Here is a 25,353-nt window from a genome sequence, read left to right as displayed (position 1 = left end):
ATAGTGAAAGCTCAAAGGACACTGCGCCTCTTGAACTGTAAGGTTCCTAAATTTAAAACCTTCAAGAGACTTAGAGCCAGCATTAATAATGATGGGTGACTGTAACATCAGTATTGTAGAACAGTCCATAGATATGCGCTCCTCGTCACTGATGGGATCAGACGTACGGTTAAAGGACCTCCTATCACAGCCTGCTAAGCGAGTCACATACTACACCAATGCAAGCACCCTACGAGTGGCATTGCCTTCACTTTTCCACTTTCCTTGCAAGTCACAATCCAGGTAAAGCCACAATTTGCATTTACAGTGAGGGAGAGTCTGTGTAGAGAATCGATGTCGGTGTGAAGAGGTGTAGGATGTTCCAGTACCATAAGCACAAAGGGTAATGTGATGGAACAGTACAGAGTGGGAAAGGATGAGGGTTGATGTTTATAGCAGGATGTATGTCAATGTACCCATCTTTCCTGCTGAGCTTAGGTCTTTAGAGTAGCTCCTGTATCAAATCTAGGAGCTTGGTGTAATGTTTCTTCGGGTAAACTCCTGATGTGCCTCTCACTCCTGCTGAATTTGTAGCGGCACGAGCAGCTTCCTTGTCCCATTGCTGGGAAAGTGCATCTCTTTCCAGCTTCACCCTGCTGTTAAATGGTATATTAGAGGAGACATTAATGAAGCAGGGTACAATCTAAGTCTCTGGAATCCCTTCGCTTAGTTCCAACTCCCACCTCTGGATCCCATTTTAGGATCAGCTCCTTCAGTTAAGGTCACATCATGCTTGTTCCGCAACATGCCCACAGCCATGCAATCAAACCCAAACAGCTAAATCAACGACAATGGGTTGCTCTGTCAAAATGCTACTCATCAACATGACAAACAACATTCTGGATTCCCTTGTATTACAGCAATTAGACTCCAAATGTTGCTCTGAGTATCTAATGGGGTCAATGTCTTCAAACTGTCATCAGATTTTTTTTCCTGCTGGCCAATGGAAAAACCTTTCATAAGAAGGAAACTGAAATCAGAGCACAAAAGCACTCAGCTGGCATCGTGCACATCCTTAGGCTAAATAACTTAAAATTCTGAATTAACATAAACCTTTACATTTAGTTATGCAACAGTAGAAACCATTCTTTTAGTTTACCACGTTTCTACAGAGTTTCATGTCGTGCCAGAGACTTTGTAGACATTGTGCCCATTAGCTCTTTCTATGCTTTTTTAAATGTTCTTTACGTTAGCCCTCAAGTGCTTCAGTTGAGAGTTAACTTTGCTAGCGGGCTAAACAATCAAAGAACCTTCTTTAATCTCAGGGATTAATGAGTCACAGTGGTGGCCAAAATACTTACAGTAGCTGTTTCTATTAAATCTGGAATTAAACAGTTTATTCAATGCAGACAACTGGTGGAATGCCCTAGCTCCAATTTTTTTTCTTTTTAAGAAGGCATTTTGAACCACTTGCGAGCATTGAGCCAGATCGTGCTGACAGCTAGCTGGTGGTTTCAGTGCATGCCCTATGCATGTCAGCATAATCTGACTCTTGCAGATCAGCAGAATCCACTGAAGATCATATGGCAACGCATTTGGCTTCTCACACCTTCGGCACACTTGACATGAAATACATTGGTGGTTGCACTAATGCAAGACTGAGTGGCCGGGTACATTTCTTGACTGCCTCTCAGGTTTCTCCCTTTTCAGTTAAATTCCAAAAAAAGACTGAGGCAAATCACTTGTTTTGCTTTGAAAAACAAAAAAAGCATTAATTGAAAAAAAACTGCATTTACTTAAATTGGATGTGGGATCTCATTAAACCTATTGAATATTGAAAGACCTAGAGTGGACATGGAGCTGATGTAGTAGTAGTGGAGTCTATGACCAGAGGGTGCAGACTCAGAATAGAGGGACGTCCCTTTAGAAAGGAGGTGAAGAGGAATTTCTTTAGCCAGACAGTGGTGAATCTGTGGAATTCATTGACACATTCGTCTGTGGTGGCCAAGTTATATATTTAAAGCAGAGATTGATAGGTTCTTGATTTGTAAGGGAATCAAAGGTTACATGATGAAGCTAGGAGAATGGGGTTGAGAAGGATAATATATCAACCATGATGGAATGGCGGAGCAGACTCGATGGGACGAATAGCCTAATTCTGGTCTTATGCCTTATGTGAAAGATCCAGAACTGGCTTGCCCACAGAAGGCAAAGAGTGGTTGTAGACAGGTCATATTCTGCATGGAGGTCAGTGACCAGTGGTAAGTCTCAGGGATCTGTTCTGGGACCCCTACTCTTGTGACTTTTATAAATGACCTGGATGAGGAAGTGGAGGGATGGGTTAGTAAATTTGCTGATGACATAAAGGTTGGGGGTGTTGTGGATATTGTGGAGGGCTGTCAGAGGTTACAGCGGAACATAGATAGGATGTAACACTGGGCTGAGAAGTGGCAGATGGAGTTCAACCCAGTTAAGAGTGAGGTGGTTGATTTTGGTAGGTCAAATATGATGGCAGAATAGTTTTAATAGTAAGACTCTTGGCAGTGTGGAGGATCAGAGGGATCTTAGGGTCCAAGTCCATAGGACACTCAAAGCTGCTACGCAGGTTGACTCTGTGGTTAAGAAGGCGTATGGTGTATTGGCCTTCATCAATTGTGGGATTGAATTTAAGAGCCGAGAGGTAATGTTGCAGCAATATAAGACCCTGGTCAGACCCCACTTGGGAGTACTGTGCTCATTTCTGGTCGCCTCACTACAGGAAGGGCGTGGAAACCATAGAAAGGGTGCAGAGGAGATTTACGAGGATGCTACCTGGATTGGGGAACATGCCTCATGAGAATAGGTTGAGTGAACTCAGCCTTTTCTCCTTGGAGCGACGGAGGATGAAAGGTAACCTGATAGAGGTGTACAAGATAATGAGAGGATTTGATCGTGTGGATAGTCAGAGGCTTCTCCCTACAGCTGAAATGGTTGCCACAAGAGGACACAGTTTTAAGGTGCTTGGAAGTAGGTACAGAGGAAATGTCAGGGGTAAGTTTTTTTTTACACAGAGGGTGGTGAGTGCGTTGAATGGGCTGTCAGCGGCGGTGGTGGAGGCGGAAACGATAGGTCATGTAAGATCAACACGTACAAACAAGCTGGATGAACTCAGCAGGTTGGGCAGCATCCGTTGAAAGGAGCCGTCAACGTTTTGAGCTGAGACCCTTAGTCAGGATGGAGGGTCATGTAAGAGACTTCTGGATGGCTACATGCTTAGAAAAATAGAGGGCTATGAATAAAGCCTAGGTAGTTCTAAGGTAGGGACATGTTCGGCACAGCTTTATGGGCCAAAAGGCCTGTATTGTGCTGTACGTTTTCTATGTTTCTATGTAAAAGTAATGTTTTATTATTTATTTTAAGCATTTTAAGTGTTTTCAACTATTCCTGAACATCTTAGAGTCAATTATAGTCAGTGTTATGGGCCTCCTAACAGCACAAGCTCTCAGAGTGCTATCAGGATGGTTCATGGATAGATTCTGCTGCACTTAAACTGACTTACAGCGTGATTTCTCTCACTGCAGAACCAGGGGGCACAGTGGGATCCTCAGCACCGTAAAAGGCAAGTGTGACCGTGAAGAACAAAAGGTAAAATACAATTCTGCTGATAATAATTACTTAACATCCAAAGCTTCCAGAGATTTAAAAAAAATCACTTTCAAATACATTAGAAACCAGTTGCAGCTCGCCCAGTGCAGCAAGGATGTCTCACAGACACGTCTCACATTCCTCTTGTATAAATCTAGACAGCAAGTGTCAGTGGGCTATTCAAGCCTGCAGAGTCAACCTGAACCCAAGTTCACTCAGTGCACATGAAAGAACAATCCTAAAACTATTTATCTCTATTCAACTGCTGTGCAATATAGAGTACACTGTGATCGATAGTGCAGCTTATTTCCTTAAGCGTTTACACAAGAATTGAGCTACAGTTTAGAATCCCAGATAGCATCTTTTGCAACTGTGTGTAGTTTTATGTTTTAAAAAGGTAGTGCTAAACAATTTACACAATGGTCTTTTTATGATCCATCAATAAATCCTACTGTAGTTAAGCTTGCTACAGCGTTCAAACTCTGAATGATTTCACTAAACATTGTGACAAATAGACTTGAGGTAAAGGACAAAGTTAATAATTTTAAAATATTTTGCTTTAATTTAATGTTTATTAATACTTGGGCTTCCAGCTTAAGAACACAGTACAGGTCCTTCAGACCACAATGTTGTACTGACCTTCTGACCTACTCTAAGATCAATCTTATCCTTCAATCCTACATAGCCCTCCATTTGTCTATCGTCCATGTGCCTTTTTTAAAGAGTTTCTTAAATGTCCCTGATATACCTGCCTCTACACCACCTCTGGTAGGGCGTTTCATGCAACCACCACTCTCTGTGACATCCGCAATTTGGTCAGTTTTCTTCTATTTAATTGTAATAGATTTTAAACGTCCCTGAACACTAAAACCAGAAAGGGTGAGTGGGGATGGGGCAGTAATGACTGTGCGAGAGTCTGGGGAGCAGATTATTTTGTTGTATCACAGGAGCCCTGTTCTCACTCAAACTCCAACTTAGTCATGAATGCCTGGGGTCAGTAACTGCACCCATGCTATGCAGATTTGTCAAGTCCCTGGGTGGCAATTCTAGCCTTGTGAGTTCCAAGCCCTTTTGATTTCCTGGTCCACATAACTGAAGTTCTCACTTTGTTCCCCAACTCCCAATCCCACAATCCCAGTGACCATTCAGTGACCATCAAAGCTCATTCCCCATCTCTCGCTCTCAAAGCATCATCAAAAAGATAATTTGCATGTAATTGTAGAGGGCATTTAATGTAGGCAACTAACATATATTTACCCTTTGTACCTGTACCCTACCCAAAACTCAACTATCAAGCTCAACCTTCTCTTATTTGTTCACGTACATCCTATTTCTCACCCTCTCATCCTCTTAATTAGCCAACATATTGCTTTTTATTTATCCTCTGTAACTAGCAAATCTTATGCAGACCAATCTCTTTACAGTGCTTTTGGCAGAAACCACGCACCTCACTCGTGCATAATTTCCTTTCCCTGGCTCAGGACCAATGCAACTTCTGTAGCCTCCTCAAACCTGGCCTGACTCCTTTACGCATCGAGTTCCAGCTGAAATTACTTACAAAGCATGGCAATATTTTTTCATTCTCACTCCTATCCTGTGCAATACAGAGTTAATCTCGGGGTTCTGGAGACGGGCGGATAGAAGGTGGTGTGTCATGAGAGCCGGAAGATCTTTGGCTGTGTGCCCAGACCTGAAATCTTTGGATACAGAGCTTGGAAAAAAACGACGCAACGGACTTTTAACATCGTAAACCAGCAAATTGTTTGTTATGTCTCCCCTCTCGCTGTGAAACGGAGACATCTCTTTCTCCCTAATCAGGGAGAGAACCTGCGGTATGTTAAATACCAGGTGAACGCATAGGCTTGCAAGTCTGTGTAATACAGTAAAGTATTGCAAGTCTGTGTCTTTGCTGTTGGTTTTGCTCATGTTTGAGTGCTCAATGACGGGTGCCGATTCTTTTGTTTTGCCGGTGGGGGGAGGAGAGATTGTCGCTCGCTGCCGCTTACACATGGGAAGGAGGGGACTTTGGGGCTTTAACATTTAACTGTCATTCATTCTTTGGGACACTCCTCTGTTTTCATGGATAGTTGCAAAGAAAAAGCATTTCAGAATGTATATTGTATACATTTCTCTGGCATTAAATGTACCTTTGAAACTTTAATAACAGGATTCTTAGCAGAGTGGAGGAACAGGTGGATCTTGGGGTCCACGTCCATGGACTCCTCAAAGTTGCCACACTATTGCTAGGGTGGTTAAGAACGCATGTGGTGTGTTGGCCTTCATTAATCAAGGGATTGAGTTCAAGAGCCATGAGGTAATGTCACAGCTCTATAAAACCCTGGTTACACCACACTGGTAGTACAGAGTTCAGTTTTGGTCGCCTCATTGTAGGAAGGATGTGGAAACTTTACAGAGGATGCAGAGAAAATTTTATTTATTTACTTATTTAGCGATCCAGTGTGGAATAGGCCCTTTGGCTCTTTAAGTCAAGCCAGCAACCACAACCAACCCAATTAGCCCTAGCCTAATCACGGAATAATTAACCTACCCTGTACATCTTTGGATTGTGGGAGGAAACCAGAGGACCCAGCTGAAACCCACACATCTCCACAGGGAGGATGTACAGAGACTCCTTACTGGGACCGAACTCCGAACTTTGGAAAACCCTGAGCTGTAATAGCATCACGCTAACTGCCACAATAATGCCTAGATTAGAAAGCATGTCTAATGAAAATAGCTTGACCGAGCTTAGGTTTCTCTCTTTAGAGCAAAGGAGAATGAAAGGTGACTTGATAGAGGCGTACAAGGTGATAAGAGGCATAGATTGAGTGGATAGCCAAATACTTTTTCCCCAGGGTAGGAATAGCTAATATAAGGTGTTGGGGGTAAGGTATGAGGGGATGTCAGAGAAAGAGAAGGTTCGGTGTGTGGAATCCCCTGGCAGGGATGATTGTAGAGGCAGATACATTAGTGACATTTAAGAAACTTTTAGATAGACATATGCATTAAAGAAAAATTGAGGGCTATGCAGGAGGGAAGAGTTAGATTGACCTTAAAGAGTAGCTTAAGAGGTTGGTACAACATCGCGGGCTGAAGGGCCTCAACTGTGCTGTACTGTTCTATGTTCAATGTACCCCACACACCAATGACACCAAGATCTTCCAGCTTTGGATTGGCTTCAATGCCTTTCTCTCTAGCCTTGAATCTTTTCTATACAAAGACTGTTGCATCCGGAACTCCCTTATCCCCATGTTATCTTGTACCAAGCCCCTTTCAAATATTATCCCCATCCATGCTGACTTGAAGCTTCCTGTTGCTCAAGATGGTGAATTTTCAAACAATCCCTGTAAATCACTATTGGTTTGCCCCATTACTACACTGCGTTCTAGAATCTACTCGAATCACCGGATCTAGAATCTGGAATCACAAGGCCTCTTCAGACCTTTCAAGTGTTTCCATTATTAGATCCAGTTCAGGTGCAAGGGTTAAAAGGAGAAAACAGTGGAAGGGAGGAGAGAAAGAATGCAGATAAATCACGCAATACCAGAAGTGAAAGCTTAATGAGCAATCTATTGATCTGAATTTTGGGTTCAATGTGTTGCACAAAGAGAGAAAAGGGCACTCAGGAATAACAACCATAATCGGAAGAAAGTTGATGGGTTCAGTTTTGAATGTACCATGGACATGTCCATTACAGCCCATCTAACCAAGAACAATGTAATAAGCCTTGCTGCTGCCAAGCTGAAATCAGTTAACTCAAGCATTCTGTTAATCTAAAAAGATATCTCCTTACAAATATATATTTGCAAACAGCAAATATGGCAAATGGTAATGTACCATTTCAGATTAAATGGGATTCAACCATAAGTAGAGGAGTTAAAAATCGCAGTGGTAAATAAATCAAAAGGGTGTGGATTAAGGAAGACCTCCCTCTAACCGTGATGCCAGTGCATGCATAGGTTAGTCTCTGCATGCAAGAATTCTGTAAGTATTAAGACCCGCCCCCCAAGAATCCAAGCTCAGACTCTGAAATATAAGTTGTTATCAGACAGAAAAATGAAACAGCTGTGCATTTGAAAAGATCCTAAATAATTTTTTCATTTACATTGTGTACCCAGAATGCTCACAGGAATTAATGTGAATTTTTTTCACGTATATTTTTGGAAACAGCCTGTTCATTTTTGAAAACTCAAACCAGATTCTGAGCACGTGCTTCACAATTCAGATGGGAACACGACACACAGAAGAAACAACCATTCACGACTTACCCACAATGATGATAAGCAGAAATGCAATTAGAATCAGGGACGATCCGCTGATGATCATATTGGCAACTAGCTTAAACAAAGGAAAAAGCAGTAACCCAGACCAGAACAGCCAGTTTAAAAGGACCCACAGTCGTTTTGGTGGGACAATTGCTGTGCCAGGGTAAGTGCCATTTTTGTAGTATTCCTCTTGCAGAAGATCCTGAGAAGAAGCAAGGTGGTACACTTCAGTGAAAAATGAATTCCATGCAAAATTCCACACACTTCTGCACTGTGCCCAAGTTAATTTCTGGTCATTTCTGTTACACAATGCAGAGTTAACATCTGCTGTGCTACAACTTGTCCACTATACAGGAACCTAGTTACGTATATTCACTATGTTTGCTTCAGTTCCAAGGTGTACAACATAATAATACTATTTCATTAGACCATAAGATGTAGCAGCAGAATTGGGCCATTCAGCCCATCGAGACTGTTCCACCATTCATGGCTGATCATGGCTGATTTATTATCCTCTCTCAACCCCATTCTCCTGCCTCCTCCCCCTAACTATCAACTTCCACTTTAAATATACCCAGTGACTTGGCCTCCACAGTTATTTGTGGTGATAAATTTCACATATTCCCTACCCTCTGGCTAAAGAAATTCATCCTCATCTCTGTTATGAAGTGACATCCTTTTATTCTGAGGCATTGATAGAGTGGAAGTAGAGAGGACATTTCCTATAACGGGTTAGTCAAGGACCAGAGGTCACAGCCTCAAATGGACATCCCTGTATTGAGTGTGCCCTGTGGTCCTAAACTTACCCACTATAGGAAATATCATCTCCACATCCATTCTATCCAGGCCTCCCAATATTCGCTAGGTTTCAATGAGGTACCTTCCCCCCCACCCCAATTCTTCTAAACTCCATCAAGAACAGGCCCAGAACCATCAGAAGCTCTCCATACATTAACCCTCTCAATCCCAAAATAGTTCTCCTGAACCTCTTCTGGATCCTCTACAATGCAGGTACATCTTTTCTTAGATGAGGGGCCCAAAACTGCTCACAATGCTCCCAGTGTGGCCTGGCCAAAGCTTTATAAAGCCTCAGCATTACATTCTAGTCCTTTCAAAATCAATGCTAACATTCCTTTTGCCTTCCTTACCACATACTCAACCTGCAAGTTAATCTTCAGGGAATCATGCACAAGGACTTAGGAGTCCTTTTGCACCTCCAATTCTTGAATTATCCTCCCCTCCCCTATTTAGGAAATAGTCTACACTGTTATTCCTTCTACCAAAGTGCATGGCCGTACATTTCCCAACACTATATTCCACCTGCCAATTCTTAGCTACTCTCCCAATCTGTCCAAGTCCTTCTGCGGACTCTCTGCCTCCTCAATACTACCTGCCCCTTAGGGTTATGGGGAGAACTCAGGAGGGTAACAAATCAACCAAATTGGAATGGTGGAGCAGACTTGACGGGCCAAATGGCCTAATTCTGCTCTTATGTCTTATGGTCCTGTGGACATATTACATTACTCTCCGAACTCCTATACGCAGTGATTAGGAGCCATTAAATAGCTTTCACTAATTAAAGGAAGCTTCAATGCGACAACATCATGTGCATAGAGATTCAGAATAAACATTGAGACTTTAACTTTTAAAGGCCTGAATAGAGTCAGTGAACCAGAGATATATCATGAAAAGGAAGTACAATTGATTTGCCATATCAGAATCTGCTTTATTAACACTGACTTGTATGAGATTAAATTGGTTGTTTTCAGCTGCAGTACAGTGCAAAGACATTAACTATTCCCATAACTTACACAATAAGTGCAAAAAATGAGGTAGCATTCAGGAACCATTCAGAAATCTGACGGTGGGGAAGCAGCAGCATTCTCATTACTCTGATCACTCCTATCGACTGCTACCAGAAAGAGTCACATTGAGTTTGCCATAAGCAGGGTTTACCTTCATCACTCAAGGCTCAGTGTTCCAAACCATCAAGATCAGGACACCAACCTGTAATATGTGCATTGCGTCAGAGAATTAGCATTACCCTGAAGCCAAATGCAATTCAGCACTACTTGTAGTTTCTTAAATTGTTCAAAAAAAAGGAGTGCAAATGAATTTGTAATTATATCCTCAGTGGCCACTTTATTTGGTACACCTGCTCATTAATACAAATATCTAATCAGCCAATCATGTGGCAGCGATTCAATGCATAAAAACATGCAGACATAGTTGCTGCTGGAAAAAAACATCAGAATGGGGAAGAAATGTGATCTCACTGACTTTGACCGTGGCATGATTGTTGGTGCCAGATGAGGTGGTTTGAGTATCTCAGAAACTGCTGATCTTCTGGGAATTTTCACACACTAGAGTTTACACAGAATGGTGCAAAAAACAAAAAACATCCAGTGAGGTGCAGTTCTGTGGTGAAAACACCCTGTTAATGAGAGAGGGCAGGGGACATTGGCCAGACTGGTTCAAGCTGACAGAAAGACGACAATAACTCAAATAACCATATGTTCCAACAGAGGTGTTGAACATACAACATGTTGAGTCTTGAAGTGGATGAACTACAGTAGCAGTAGAGCCAGATGAAGCAAAAGGCTACTCCTGTGCCTAACAAAATGGCCACAGAGTGTATATGAGCATGGAATTGTTTTAGAGTTCTTTAGAACTGGTACGGACAAACTAAACAAAATAAATTCATCATCATTGAATATATCTTAGTCACCATGAAATAACCTTGCCTTTTCTTGGTACAGTTTATGGAGCCAGTTGGCACATTCCTTTTCGTCTTCAGGAATCTCTTCTAATGGGATCCGTCTGCAAATCCAAATTAAATGTCAGAAATTTTAAAACATATTAAACTTGCTTTCTACATAAATCTAAAATACAATGCTGATAGAAAAGACTACTTTACAAATGCAAAAAGAAAACTAATACTGGGATCTTCAATGAAGTTAGAAAGAAAACCACTTAAGATTATCACTTTGCGACTTCAGGGTGTCTTACAGTGATTTAAATACACAAGTACGTCTGAACCCATCATGATTTCAATATGGGAAATATTTGACAAAAACAAGGACCCACAAACCGTTCAATAATAATTAACAGATAATCTGTTCCATTAGTTAATTAAGGGATAAATACTGATTAGGACACTAGTAACAATTCTCCTGTGTTCTGTGCTCCTAAACATTCATCTGGTTGTCACAAAACCTCTGTTTAACATTTTTATCTAACAAACTGCTCACAACATTCTCAGTTCACATCTTCACAAGCACTTGTGATCTCCATCCTATCACTTAGTCATTCAAGTGATCATAATCTGCCAACAAGTCTTTAGTTTCTCCTGATCTCCTCTAAGCCACAGCCCACCCCACAATCTTCTCTGTACACTCCCTTCTCCCACCTTGTGATCTCACCTATTGATTCATAGTCAGTACAGATCAGCGACAGCATCTTCACCTTGCTCACAATCAACATGGGCGCACCTCAGTGATGTGCCTTTAGCCCACCGCGCTCTCTACACTCATGGCAAAGCACAAACACCATCTATATAAATTTGCAGATGACACCAGTGCTGTTGGCGAAATCTTAGAAGGTAGCAAGGTGATGTCCAGGAATGAGATAGATCAAGCTGGTCAAGTGGTATTGCAACACCTTCACAAGACCAAGATCAAGAAATTGATTGTGAAAGGGGAATTTGGGAGAAAACGTGTCAGTCATCATTCAACATCACAAGTATATTTATTATCAAAATATGTATGCAGTATACAACCCTGAAATTCGTCTTCCCCACAGACAGCCACAAAACAAATGTACAATGTCCGGTGTATGTTACTAAAAAGGGCTTCTTTGGTTTGTTACGAGTAGGAATGTTTCTTTGTCTGTTAAATGTTTCTCTCGCCGTTGTTTCGCTTTAGAATGGCTGATATGGTAATTGTATTCATTTGTTAATCAATGGGGAATGTTATTGTGTTTTGTGAGGCTGGGAACTTGGGGGAGGGGTTGCGCGGGCTTGGGGGTGAAGGGAGTCGGCAGGAGGGATGGACGAGGAAGGTGGACGGGCGCTGGACGGCTCGTAGGACCACCGCGACTGGCGCTAGACCACCCGGTGGTCCCAGGGGTGACGACATGGCTGTCGGATGATTCGTTGATTGAGCTCCACCGAGTGCACTAAACTGACTGAGCTTTGACAAGTTGGCGCCTTTTGTTTTTTTCTTGTATATATATATATATATATTGTATTGCCTAATACTCTTTTAATTTTAGTAAACTCTTTAAAGTGTATTTCATAACGGCATTTGGTGTGAAGTTGATACGGTGAGCGGCGCGAGGCATAAACTCGATTCTCACAGCACCTGCGTGTACGGGAGGTGAGTTGGTGTGTGGCTGGATCTCTTTTTCCCCTAGACATATACCAGCCTGTTGGGTAAGTGTTACATTTGTGGGGTGCTCGCCGGGTTTGGATTGTCAGGGGGCTGTGGAATCGCGCAGGTAGTGAGCGAGGATGGAGAGAGATAAAATTGTTCACTGGTGCGGATTTGAAGGTGTACCGGTACAGTACGCATGCGTAGTGAGCGGAGTGGATTTTCGAGTTTCGGGAGACGCGCTAGTGCGGGGGTTAAGTTTGGTGAAAGGTATGGGGCAGGTAGAATTGGTAGCTAGACGGTGTGGTAAAGAGATGAAGTCTAGCTGGGTGTTGGTTAGTACGAGTGCTGACGTCAGGACGTTGGAACTGCCGGCGACGGTCAGTGTACCGGGGGAGGAGGGGCTGTGGGGACTCCACACTCTCTCCGAGGATGAGGCTGAGGAGACATCGGAGGAGGAGCTAGAGCTAGAGGAAAACCCCGGAGAGGTGGCAGGCACTAGCAAAGGGAGGAGGGAGGAGGGAGTCGTGACTAGGCCCCGCCCCCCCGGTAGGGTGGAAGCTTCCGAGCTGGCAGCCGCACTTAACTCCCTGGTGGGAGTGGCCGAGAGGCCACGGCTGAAGCTGGGGGTGTTCTCCGGAGCCAAGCCTACTCCGGACGGGGAGGTGGACTATGAGACCTGGATCGAGCATACGTCCTTGATGTTAGAGGAGTGGCCAGGCTCGTAGGAGGAGAAGCGGCAGCGATTGGTGTGAAGTTTGAGGGGTTTAGCAGCCAAAACAGTTCGGGAGTGGAAAGCTGAAAAGTCTGGGGCCTCAGTGGAGGAATTTATAGAAGTTTTGGAGGGAGCGTTTGGGTTGTCAGGGGAACCCTGGCTGCTTTTAGCAGAGTTCCAACGCCTGGAACAATGGAGAGGGGAAAAGCTCTCCGAGTACATATTTAGGATGGAGGGGATGCTCTCGGGGCTGCGGCGCCGGGGGGTAGTGAAGGCACCTGACATGGCTAGCGTGAGGATGAGGGTGAGGACAACCCACCGAGGGGTAGAGAATCCCCTCTGGAGGGGAGGGACAGGGGAGGTACCCACTCTCAGGGGCGACCAGTGCCGTGGGTTGGGAGTGGGAGTCGTCCTGGGAGAGGAGGGGCGGCAGGCAGCGTGTGCTTTAACTGTGGGAAAGAGGGGCATTTCAGGCGGGACTGTGGGCGGCCGAGGGTGTGCTATAGCTGTGGAGAGGAGGGACACTTTAGGTGGGATTGTGAGAGACCAGGAGTTCCGCGGAGGACAAGCCCCCCGCGACTAAGAAGGGGGAGGTGTCGGGAAACTTAGGAGAGGCTCAGTGAGGGAACGGACTGGAGCCTCTGGAGGAACACGTTCCCAGAGATCAGCCAGGGGACCACCGGGTGCCCACGCCTCTATTCCAGATGGGCTGGTAGGACCCCGTGCCAGTGTGGGTCTACGGATAGAGGGAGTTTACGCAAAAGCTGTTCTGGATACGGGATCACAGCTGACCTTATTGTACCGGTCTTTCTACAACCAATATCTAAAGCATTTGCCCGTAACCCCATTTGACGCCCTGCAGATTTGGGGTGTGAGTGAGGGTGACTACCCGTACGATGGGTACCTATCGGTGAGATTGGAGTTCTCGGAGGGCGATGTGGGAGTGTCCGAAGCTATTGAGACGTTGGTGTTGGTGTGTCCTGACCCGGTGGAAACCGGTGGTGCTGCCCTCCTGGTGGGGACTAATTCCCCCGTTGTGCGACGGCTCCTGGGAGCTTGTAAGGAGAAAGCGGAGGAAGACTTTCTGGAGACCCTCTCGGTGCATCCAGTGTTTTGAGCAGTGTTCAAAGAAGGGGTTGCCTCCCTCGGACAGGACCCGGAGTGTAAACGAGGGACGGTGTGGTGTACGCAGGCGAGGCCCAAGGTGATCCGACCCGGGGAGGTAGCACTAGTGATGGGGACCCCCAGATTCCCAGGAGTGCCGACGGGCGAAGCCCTGTTAGTAGACGCCCCGGACGATCTTGAAGGGGAGACACGATTTCCGGCGGGGGCGCTGGTGAGGCCCGAAGTGCAGAGACTAGGGGTGGTACATGCGAGGCGTATAGCTATAAGTGTCAGGAACACCACGGCAAGAGACATCACCTTTAAGAGGGGAATGCCGCTGGCACATCTGTTCCCGGTGACGGTAATGTCTAGCGCACCAGTGAGGACCCCTAACGGGGAGGGATCGGAGCATCGAAGGGAGCTGACCGCTGAAGTCTTTAACTTCGGGGATTCCCCTGTGTCGCCAGAGTGGAAACAGAGGCTAGTGGAGAAGATGCTGAAGATGGAAGCTGTTTTTTCTCGGGGTGAGTTTGATGTTGGCTGCTCCAAAAGCACTCGCCACACCATTCGGGTGACGGAGGACACCCCGTTCAGAGAGAGATCCCGGCGGCTGGCTCCGGCAGATGTTGAGGACGTGCGGCAGCACTTGTGCACGTTGAAGGAGGCCGGAATCATAGCTGAGTCCCGAAGTCCTTATGCGTCCCCAATAGTGGTGGCACGGAAGAAGAATGGGCGAGTGCGCATGTGTGTTGACTACAGGACGTTGAATCGCCGAACTGTCCCTGATCAATATACTGTCCCAAGAGTCAAGGATGTGCTGGCCTGCCTGAGCGGTGCTAAGTGGTTCAGTGTGCTGGATTTAAGAAGTGGGTATTACCAGATCCCAATGAGTGCAGCCGATAAAGAGAAGACCGCTTTTATCTGCCCGCTGGGGTTCTTTCAGTTCGAACGAATGCCCCGAGGCATATCGGGAGCCCCAGCCACCTTCCAGAGGCTCATGGAGAGAACTGTGGGGGATATGAATCTGTTAGAGGTGCTGGTGTACCTGGACGATTTGATAGTGTTTGGATCGACTTTGGAGGAACATGAGGAGAGGCTGTTGAAGGTGTTGGGCTGGCTTAATGAAGAAGGGTTGAAGCTTTCCCTGGACAAATGCCAGTTCTGCAAGTCGTCGGTTAGCTACGTTGGCCATATCATTTCGCGAGAGGGAGTGGCTACTGATCCAACCAAGATAGAGGCCATGACCACCTGGCCGAGACCCCAGAAAGTGGGCGCTCTGCGCTCATTTTTGGGGTTCTGTGGGTATTACCGGCAATTTGTGAAAGAATACGCCAAAGTGTGTCACCCGTTGACTCAGCTGTTGTGTGGCTATCCCCCGGTGGGAAAGAAAAGGACGGGGGACCAGAGGCAGGACGCTGGAGGATACTGGAACCCGGCGGAACCTTTTGGCTCGAGATGGGATGATCAATGTGAAGAGGCATTCCGATCTTTGAAAAGGGCACTGACCCAGGCCCCGGTGTTGGCTTTTGCCGATCCCCAGAAGCCATATGTGCTGCACACGGATGCCAGTCGAGAGGGTCTCGGGGCTGTTCTGTACCAGGAGCATGGCAAAGCATTGAGGCTGGTAGCCTTTGTCAGCCGAAGCTTGTCGCCATCGGAGAGAAACTATCCCACTCACAAGTTGGAGTTCCTGGCGCTGAAGTGGGCGGTGATGGACAAGTTGGGCGATTACCTGTACGGAGCCAAGTTTGAGGTGCGAACGGATAACAATCCTCTCACTTATATTTTGACTTCGGTGAAGCTGGATGCCACAGGACATCGGTGGCTGGCGGCCTTGTCGGTATATGATTTCAGCCTGAGGTACCGGCCCGGAAGCAAGAATGTCGATGCGGATGCTTTGTCTCGTCGGGAGCCGGGGGAACAGGAGAGGGACGAGGAGTGGGAGAGTGTCCCTGCCCCTGGAGTGAAGGCGATGTGTCAGTTTGCTATCACCGTGAAGGCCGAGGGAAGAGGGAGGCTGGAACGAGCCATGGACCATTTGGGTGGTTTTGACGATGCCATACCCCTAGCTTACTGTGACTTGACCGCATTGCGGACTAAGCAGTTGCCGGAACTGAGTCCGGGGGAAGTGGCAGCTGCTCAGCAAAATGACCCGGGCATTGGCACAGTGTGGAGAGCGGTCGAGAGGGGGGATGGGGCGTTGGTTGAGAAGGCGAAACACCCATTCGTGCCCCTGTTGTTGAAGGAGTGGTCTCGGTTGAAGTTAAAGAACCAAATCTTGTACCGGGTAACGGCGCCTCCGGACCAACCCCACTGTTGGCAACTGGTCCTGCCGGAGGAGTATCGGCAGGCTGTACTCCAGGCCCTACATGATGATTCTGGACACTTGGGGGTGGAAAAGACCTATGGATTACTCAAAGACCGGTTCTACTGGCCCTGGATGAGGGGGGAAGTCGAAGAATACTATAGGGGCTGCAGTCGTTGCATCCGGAGGAAGACCCTGCCCACGTTGGCGGCTCCACTGTCGCACTTGCAGAGTGCGGGACCTCTGGACCTGGTATGTATGGATTTTCTGTCGATTGAGCCTGACATCAGCAACACCGCGAATGTCTTAGTCATCACCGATCATTACACTCGCTATGCTCAGGCATTTCCCACTAAGGATCAGAGGGCGACGACAGTGGCGAAGGTGTTATGGGAGAAGTATTTTGTTCATTACGGCCTTCCCAGGCGAATCCATAGCGATCAGGGGCGGGACTTTGAGAGCCGCCTTATCCATGAATTACTGACTATGCTTGGGGTTGAGAAATCCAGGACTACCCCTTATCACCCACAGGGAGATCCGCAGCCAGAGAGGTTCAACCGGACCCTGTTGGATATGCTCGGGACGCTGGAGATTGGGCAGAAAAGCAGGTGGAGTCGTCATATTGGACTATTGGTTCACTGTTACAACTGTACTCGCAATGATGCTACCGGATATTCACCCTATTATCTGATGTTCGGGCGGGAAGCGAGGTTGCCCATTGACTTGTGTTTTGGGGGTGAAGTGGGTGAATTACCCGGGAAGTCCCATCTAAAGTATGTGTCCGACATGAAGAGGGAGTTACAGCGGGCATACGAGTTGGCCGAGGCGGCGGCTACCAAACAAAATCAGAGGAATAAGATGCGGTATGATCGAAAGGTGAAGTTTGTTCAATTATTGCCGGGCGACCGGGTCCTTTTACGGAATTTGGGACTCCTTGGTAAGCACAAGTTGGCAGACCGATGGGCGGCCAGCCCCTATGTAATAGAGAGCCAGATGCCGAACCTGCCAGTTTGAAACCTTAGGATGGGAAAGGGCCTATCAAGGTACTTCATTGGAATCACCTGCTGCCGCTGGGTCAAGCGGTGCAGGTGGATACGGAGCCAGAGTGGGAGATTACGCCTAGTACAAGGACTCTGCGAGGGCACAGAGAAAGGGAAGAGCCCGCTGCTGAAGAGCGGGGACGGGTCCCTCAGCCGGAAATGGCTACTGATTCGGGAAGAGGACGACTCAGATGAGTGGCCCCTGTTCCCATTCGCTGGTGCTTCAGTACCAGGAGAGGAGGCTCCTGGCCCTTCCCATACTGAATTGGGTGAGAGGAGGGAAGGTCTTGAGGGTCAGATGGAGAGGCAGCCAACAGTGGTGGGAGAGAGGGTGGAGCCCGAGCGTGAGCCGGAGAGATCTCAGGTGAGGGAGGACCCCCGTGAGGAAGGGGGTGAGGGTCTGTCGGGAAGACCTGGGGTGTCCGAGACAGTGGGTTCGCAGGTGGAGAGGGAGCCCAGTGGGGCAGAAGGGGTATGGAGATCTCAGAGGATTAGGCACCCCCCGGAGCGGTTGACATACGTGGTACCAGGAGAACCGAGTGTGATGTCTACTGCTCTGGGTAGTTATGTCACTGCTTTCTGCAGCTGGGTGGGGTTTTGTGTGTTGCAAGAAGCTTTGGGGAACTCTAGTAATGCCATGAGGGCATGACATTTGCTGGTGGGGAGAGAATGTACAATGTCTGGTGTATGTTACTAAAAAGGGCTTCTTTGGTTTGTTACGAGTAGGAATGTTTCTTTGTCTGTTAAATGTTTCTCTCGCCGTTGTTTCGCTTTAGAATGGCTGATATGGTAATTGTATTCATTTGTTAATCAATGGGGAATGTTATTGTGTTTTGTGAGGCTGGGAACTTGGGGGAGGGGTTGCGCGGGCTTGGGGGTGAAGGGAGTCGGCAGGAGGGACGGACGAGGAAGGTGGACGGGCGCTGGACCACCGCGACTGGCGCTAGACGGCTCGTAAGACCACCGGGTGGTCCCAGGGGTGACAATGTGGCTGTCGGATGATTCGTTGATTGATTGAGATCGAGTGCACTAAACTGACTGAACTTTGATAAGTTGGCGCCTTTTGTTTTTTTCTTGTATATATATATTGTATTGCCTAATACTTTTTAATTTTAGTAAACTCTTTAAAGTGTATTTCATAACGGTATTTGTTGTGGGTTTGATACTGTTGGCGGGCGCGAGGCATAAACGCGATTCTCACAGCACCTGCGTGTACGGGAGGCGGGGTTGGTGTGTGGCTGGATCTCTTTTTCCCCTAGACATATACCAGCCTGTTGGGTAAGTGTTACACAAAGAAAAACATCATGCAAAAAAAAACCGCACAAACAGCAACAAGAAAAACAAGCAAAAGACACAGACTGTAAAACACAAAAGAGTTCAGGCACATTCAGTTCAGAGTTCAGTGTTCATTAAAAGCAGGCCACCCTGATTCAAAATAACTGAAAACAGCAACAAAAATAGGAGTGACCAGAAACACATCATCACGCAAGTCTAATTCACAAACCCGCATCGATTAAACCTCTCAAAGCCTCACGGAACCCTCTCGGAGACAGCAAAGCAACAGATCACTCAATTAGCCCAGAAACACACTGCCAAAATATAGATCACAGGCACTGAACAGTAAGTCACAGGCTCCAATAGTAGCAGAACTTAGCGGAATAGGAGCATGCCTTATGAGAATAGGTTGAGTGAACTCGGCCTTTTCTCCTTGGAATGACGACGGATGAGGGGTGACTTGATAGAGGTGTACAAGATAATGAGAGGCATTGATCGTGTGGCTTTTTCCCAGGGCTGAAATGGCTAACATGAAAGCATAAAAGAAGTGGAAAAAAAGTAGTTTCATGAACTGCCTGGAGGACGTTGCCCTTGGTTGCGTTGTTTGCTGGCGCCATCTTCTTCAGACATTCAGAGGTAGACAGTGGTAGAAAGAGTGAGCAGCTTCAAGTTCCAGGCTGTTAGCATATTGAAAGATCCGTCCGCGGGGGAAAATGCATTGATACAATCATGAACAAGGCAGTTTGAGGAGGTTTGGTCTGCTGAAGACTCTTGCAAATTTATATAGATGCACGAAAGAGAGCATTCTGATTATTTGCACACCAACTCCAATGTACAAGATCACAAGATGCTGCAGAGGGTTGTAAACAGCCAGCAAAATCAGTCACAATCATCCCCACCACTGATAACTTCTTCAAGGGGCAGTGCATCAAGAAGGCGGCATCTATCACTAAAGACTCTCACCATCCCGAACATATCCTCTTCTCCTTACTACTATCAGGAAGAAGCTACAGGAGCCTTTCAGACTCACACTCAATGATTCAGAAACAGCTTCTTCCCCTTTGACCAGATTTCTGAAGTACCCAATCACAGAGGGCGGACCTTAGGATAATGGCGCCAAACAGCAACTCCTTTGCTTGCATCTTCAAAAACAGCTTTATCTCTATCCTTAATATCCCTTTTTCTCCTTTTCAGAGTGCTTTTGAAGACCCTGACCTGGAATTACACGCTGACTTCTGGCCTTTGCGGGAATGGGACCCACTCTCAGGCCTCACGACCGGCCGCTTTTTGATATGCCAAGGACACAGCCTAGAAGACTAAGACGCCTTCAGGGTGCCAGATTTTTCTGGCTCTGGAGGCCAGAGGATTTGAAGTCAATGCTGCCGCTTGATTTGTTGTGGGAGTACACGGAAGATCGAAAGCAATGAGCTGGCTGCTGGCTGTGTGCCCAGAGACCTGAGTTCTTTGAGCACAGAGCTTGGAAAAAGCAACGCAACAGACTTCTAACACCATAAATTGGCGAGTTGTTTGTTATGTCCCCCCTCTCACTGTGAAACGGGGACACCTCTTTTTCCCTTATTAGTGTAAGAAAGCACCTATGGTATGTCGAATTACCTGTTAAATGATTAGTCTCCGGGGTACTGCAAGTCTGTGTCTTTATTAATGCTTTGCTGCATACTTTAGCACTCGGTGGAGGGTGCCGATGCTATTTTTCTGGTGGGGGGCTCGTCACTTTGCTACTACTTGTGTGTGGGAGGGGGGAACTGGGGGGGCTTTGGGGTTCTAACATTTAACTGTCTTTCATTCTTTGGGGCACACCTTTGTTTTCATGGATGTTTGCAAAGAAAAAGAATTTCAGGATGTATATTGTATACATTTCTCTGACATTAAATGTACCTATTGAACACTACCTACCACATTATTGCTTTTTCTTTGCACTGTTTATTTTGTAGTTTATAGTAATTTCATATCTTTGCAATGTCCTGCTGCCCCAAGGCAACAAATTTCATGACATACAAGATGCTGATTATACACCTATTTGTGATGTGACATACCAAGGACTCAACTCCTTCCCAGATCTCTTCAGGTAAAATTTGTTTTACTTCTCCAGTCATCCAAATTGCTCCTACTATGATCAATTTCTCTATCACTAAAACTCCCACCTTCCTCTACAGTCTTGTGCCACACAGCCACTTGTCTGACAACCAATTAGTCTGAAGATGAATGGATGATATAGGGGAATTATCTTCAAAAATGCTGTTAAATTCTTTACTGTGACCCACACCTCTCTCCATCTTCTTCCCCAAAACTCCTACTTTAAAATGGCTACGCACACTCACACACCCCTACCCATAGACTGGCATCTTACCGAACATAGAGATCCGCATGGTACTTTTTCCCATGTAAAGTTCCCAGTAAAGTTGGATTTTCACCATTTCTGAAATTGAGTGTAGCATCATACACAGCTGCAACTAGGAAAAACAACACCAGATGAAAATAATTTACATTAATTTTATAACCATGGAACATTTCAATCAACGTTAACCAAAAAAATTTTGGTAACAGGTTAAGTTCAAAATCTTATGCCTGATGCATTTCACTTCAAGTTTATCATCACGCTGAGACATACAATGTTATAAATGCTGTTCCATTGTTTGTTGGGGGGGGCTTTCATATTACATTGATTTGTTACAAATGTGATACTTAGGATATGACTTCATAGTTTTCAGCAAGATAAACATGAAGGCGAAAACATTGTGAAATTAACTGCAGTCACGTAAGATTAACAAGAATTAGAGCAATGATGGCAGAGGCATAGGAAACAGCTTGAATTTCATTTCTGCATGGACTACTTCACACTCCTGAGCAGAGAGTTTATTGATAGATAGATAGATAGATAGATAGATAGATAGATACTTTATTCATCCCCATGGGGAAATTCAACTTTTTTTCCAATGTCCCATATACTTGGTGTAGCAAAACTAATTACATACAATACTTAACTCAGTATCTAAATCACTATCTCAAAAAGCATTAATAATAGCTTTTAAAAAGTTCTTAAGTCCTGGCGGTTGAATTGTCAGTAAAGGAAGAACTTGGATTTATTTAACATCTTTAATGTTCCTTTTAGAACATCCCAAAGTGCTCTACTATGATTGACAAAGCTTTATAATATCATAACTACAATGTAGGAAAAGCAAACATTTGACTAACATAACAAACAGGTCATCTGTTTTAGTAATGTTGAGCAAGGCCATGTAAAGGGCATGTTCTGGCCAGACACCAGGATCCCCTAATATTTTCCAAAAGCAGCCCCCAGGGCACAGAGCATCAGTGTAGGGCAAAGACTGAACGATCACAAGGATCTGAGGTGGTCTGTCCCCATTTCTCAAGTTCTGTTGGGAAACAGGAACTGCTAGATATAAAAATTCGTGACCTGTCTGTTTTACCTTCTACCATCTTGGTAGCTGCATGATAAAACTATAAACAACATCTGCAAGTAAGTTTAACCAAAATGACACATCTAAACAGAAAATAATGCCCCTTGCAAACTGGCAGGTATGTTAAGCTCCTCAACCATTCTTATCAGAAAACCTGATACCTCACCTACACCCCTCAGACACTGAACAGTGAATGCAAAGCCTTTTGTTCGAGGAAGGAGATGGTGCTTCAGCTTGGGTAAACCTTTGGCTTCTGCCACCTGCATGCTAATCTGATGTTTTTTCTCTGTAAAGCGTGTTCCTTCGCAGTGAATCAGAAACTGCAAGTCAGAGAAGATAACAGAACTGGTAAGAGATAATAATAAATCTGTAAGAAACAAAAGTTAACAATAACCATAAACCCTTACAATTCCATATGAGAGCAATTATCATTTTGCTGCCACAAGATATTGCATTCTTGTCTTGTTGAAAGTAAACACGTACTGGAGTTGCATGAAGTTACAGGATCCAATAAACCCATTGCGCAAAACAGTTTGTTAAAATAGCTACTTCGAGGGCACATAATCATTGTCCCAAATTAACAATAAAGAATAAATACCAATCATTAATTGCTATGATTAAATTGTGATATTTAGAGAAAATGGTAGTGTGAATTACATGAGCTACAACTTCCACTATCCATAAGACCATAAGATAGGAGAGGAGAGCTCATTCGGCCCACTGAGAATGTGCCAGCATTCCCCCATGGCTCATTTATTATCCCTCGCAACCCCATTCTCCAGCCTTCACCCGTGATCTTTGACATCCTTACTAATCAAGAACCTATCAACCCCCACTTTAAATATACCCAATGATTAGGCCTTCACAACTATCTGTGACAATGAATTCCATAGATTCACCACCCTCTGGCTAAATCAGAAACCCATCCTCATCTTTGTTCTAAATGCCCTTTGGTCTTAGGCTCCCACATTATAGGAAACATCTTCACCACATTCACTCCATCTAGGCCTTTCAATTCTCGAAAAGTTTAGCAGATTAACTCCGTTAATTGATGTCATGTTTCATTATACTTCAGATGGTAAGGGACTGTGGTCTAGTGATGTTAACAATTGTGAACTGTAACACAATACCCACTATAACTATAATTAAAGAGGTTATATTGCCTACTTTCAAATGCAATTAGTCTCAGAATACTTTTTAATGACAGATTGTCTCAGGAGCCTGGTGTATCCAAACAATTAGAATTAAATGTGACAAGTTGATTGACAAGCTGTGGCATAATAGTTGACCTTCCTAGAGGCAGCAACCACAAGGACTACTCTGGTAAGCACTAATTCAACCAAATAAGGAACAGGGGAATTAACAGCAATCAATGGTAAACTGAGGCTTCTGTGGCTGAACATTCTTACAAAGTCCTCCCCATTATGGTAGAAATTAAGAGTTTCCAATGATGTACAGTCCTTCCTATGTTTTAGCCTCCATCTCTTAATCATCATCTTTAACTCAGAGAATCCTAAGTTTGGGGTACTTGGAGGCACATGATCAAATAGGCCAAAGTCTATATGGCTTCCTAAAGGGGAAATCTTGCCTGACAAATCTGTTGGAATTCTTTGAGGAATACACAAAAGGAGTCAGTGGATATTGTTTACTTGGATGTTCGATTTAAACACTGGGCCAGATGGACTGAAAAGGCAGGGTGTTAGGACCGGAGGCGAGGGTTGAGCCAATTATGCTCCGTGATGTTTTATTCTGCACTCCTTGGCACTAAGACTGAAGCTGTGAGACTGCTCTGGCTGCTATATGCTTCACGTCTGCAAGTTTTCTGGCGATTTGCCCTGCTATATGACAAACTGAGACTGAGGCTACGGGCCTACTCCGGCTTTTGGGCTTATGGACCCAATTTGGTTTGGAATGCTTGCTTTCTGTGTGATTTGTGTTTTCTCCCCCTCCTTCCCAATGCATTGGGTCTTTATTTTTTAAATTCAGTTCTTTCAGTTTTCTTGCTTTGTGGCTACCTGTGAACAGGTGAATCTCTAGGTTGTATGATTTATACCTACTTTAGAACATAGACATCTAAAGTACATTTCAAGCCCTTCAGCCCACAAAGTTGTGCCGACCATGTAATTTACGCTAGAAAGGGCCTAGAATTTCCCTACCGCATAGCTCTCAAATTTTCTAAGTTCCATGTACCCATCGAAGATTCTCTTAAAAGACCCTATTGTAACTGCCTCCACCACCATTGCTAGCAGTGCATTCCATGTGCCCACGAATCTCTGTGAGAAAAGCTTAGCCTTGACATCCCCACTGTACCTATTTACAAGCACTTTAAAACTATGCCCCCTTGTGTTAGCCATTTCAGCCCTGGGAAAAAGCCTCTGGCTATCTACATGAACAATGCCTCTCATCATCCTCCGTCGCTCCAAGGAGAAAAGGCCAGATTCACTCAACCTATTCTCATAAGGCACACTCTCCAGTCCAGGCAACATCCTTGTAAATCTCCTCTGCACCCTTTCTGTAGTATTCACATCCTTCTTATAGTGAGGTGACCAGAACTAGACACAGTATTCCAAGTGAGGTCTTTGATAATAAATGTATTTTGAAATTCAGGTGGCCTTCTTTTCACATTACATGTCAATGATTGGGGTCACGGAATTGATGGCTTTGTGGCCAAGTTTGTGGATAATACAAAGTTAAGTGGAGAGGCAGGTAGTGTTGAGGAAGCAGGAAATCTGCAGGACGTAGACAGATTAGGAGAATGAGGAAAGAGGTGGGAGGTGAAGTGTAGTGTATGGAAGTGTATGGTCATGCACATTGGTAGAAGGAATAAACATGCAGACTATTTTCTAAATGGGGAAAAAATTCAGAAAACAGACGTGCAAAGGGACTTGGGCGTTCCCATGCAGGATTGACTTGCAGGATGAGTCGGTGGTAAGGACGGCAAATGCAAAGTTAGCAATCATTTGGGAAGACTGGAATATAAAAGCAAAAATATATTTGTTTTTACAGCCTGTTACAGCGCTGGTATTTACGGGAGCAATGAAGATCCTCCATCTCTGGTGGTGTGCAGGGCTTCCTTCATCGTGCTAGTAACTCCCTCTTGGACTACTGACAACCATGAAAATCCCCAGTGGAGACTCAGGAATACCATTGGACTCAAGATGTATAGGGATTCCTCACTGCCTGTTTTCATAACAGTATTGTTTTACCAGTCAGGGTTGTTAGCCCTGAGCTGAGCT

At 45.2% G+C, this 25,353-nt stretch overlaps 1 protein-coding gene across 9 annotated transcripts in view; it reads right to left on the bottom strand.

The window, feature by feature from the left end:
* LOC140730740 (1-acyl-sn-glycerol-3-phosphate acyltransferase delta-like) overlaps positions 1-25,353 on the bottom strand; it is a 184,663-nt gene that overhangs the window by 20,684 nt on the left and 138,626 nt on the right. For 7 of the 9 annotated variants that reach the window (XM_073051576.1, XM_073051582.1, XM_073051578.1 and 4 more), the window contains 4 exons: positions 22,284-22,437; positions 21,046-21,148; positions 10,613-10,688; positions 7,872-8,070 (listed from right to left, as the gene is read on the bottom strand). In XM_073051576.1, the coding sequence (XP_072907677.1) occupies positions 7,872-8,070; positions 10,613-10,688; positions 21,046-21,148; positions 22,284-22,437 (532 nt within the window). Of the gene's footprint in view, positions 1-148; positions 636-7,871; positions 8,071-10,612; positions 10,689-21,045; positions 21,149-22,283; positions 22,438-25,353 lie in introns of those variants that run through there. The other 2 variants (XM_073051583.1, XM_073051581.1) reach the window with 2 other exon arrangements.

The sequence above is a fragment of the Hemitrygon akajei genome, chromosome 7, assembly GCF_048418815.1.
Source record: "Hemitrygon akajei chromosome 7, sHemAka1.3, whole genome shotgun sequence".
In the NCBI taxonomy this organism is placed as follows: domain Eukaryota; kingdom Metazoa; phylum Chordata; class Chondrichthyes; order Myliobatiformes; family Dasyatidae; genus Hemitrygon; species Hemitrygon akajei.
The sequence above is the reverse complement of the archived record's forward strand: the minus strand, read 5'-3'. Positions and strand labels throughout refer to the sequence as shown.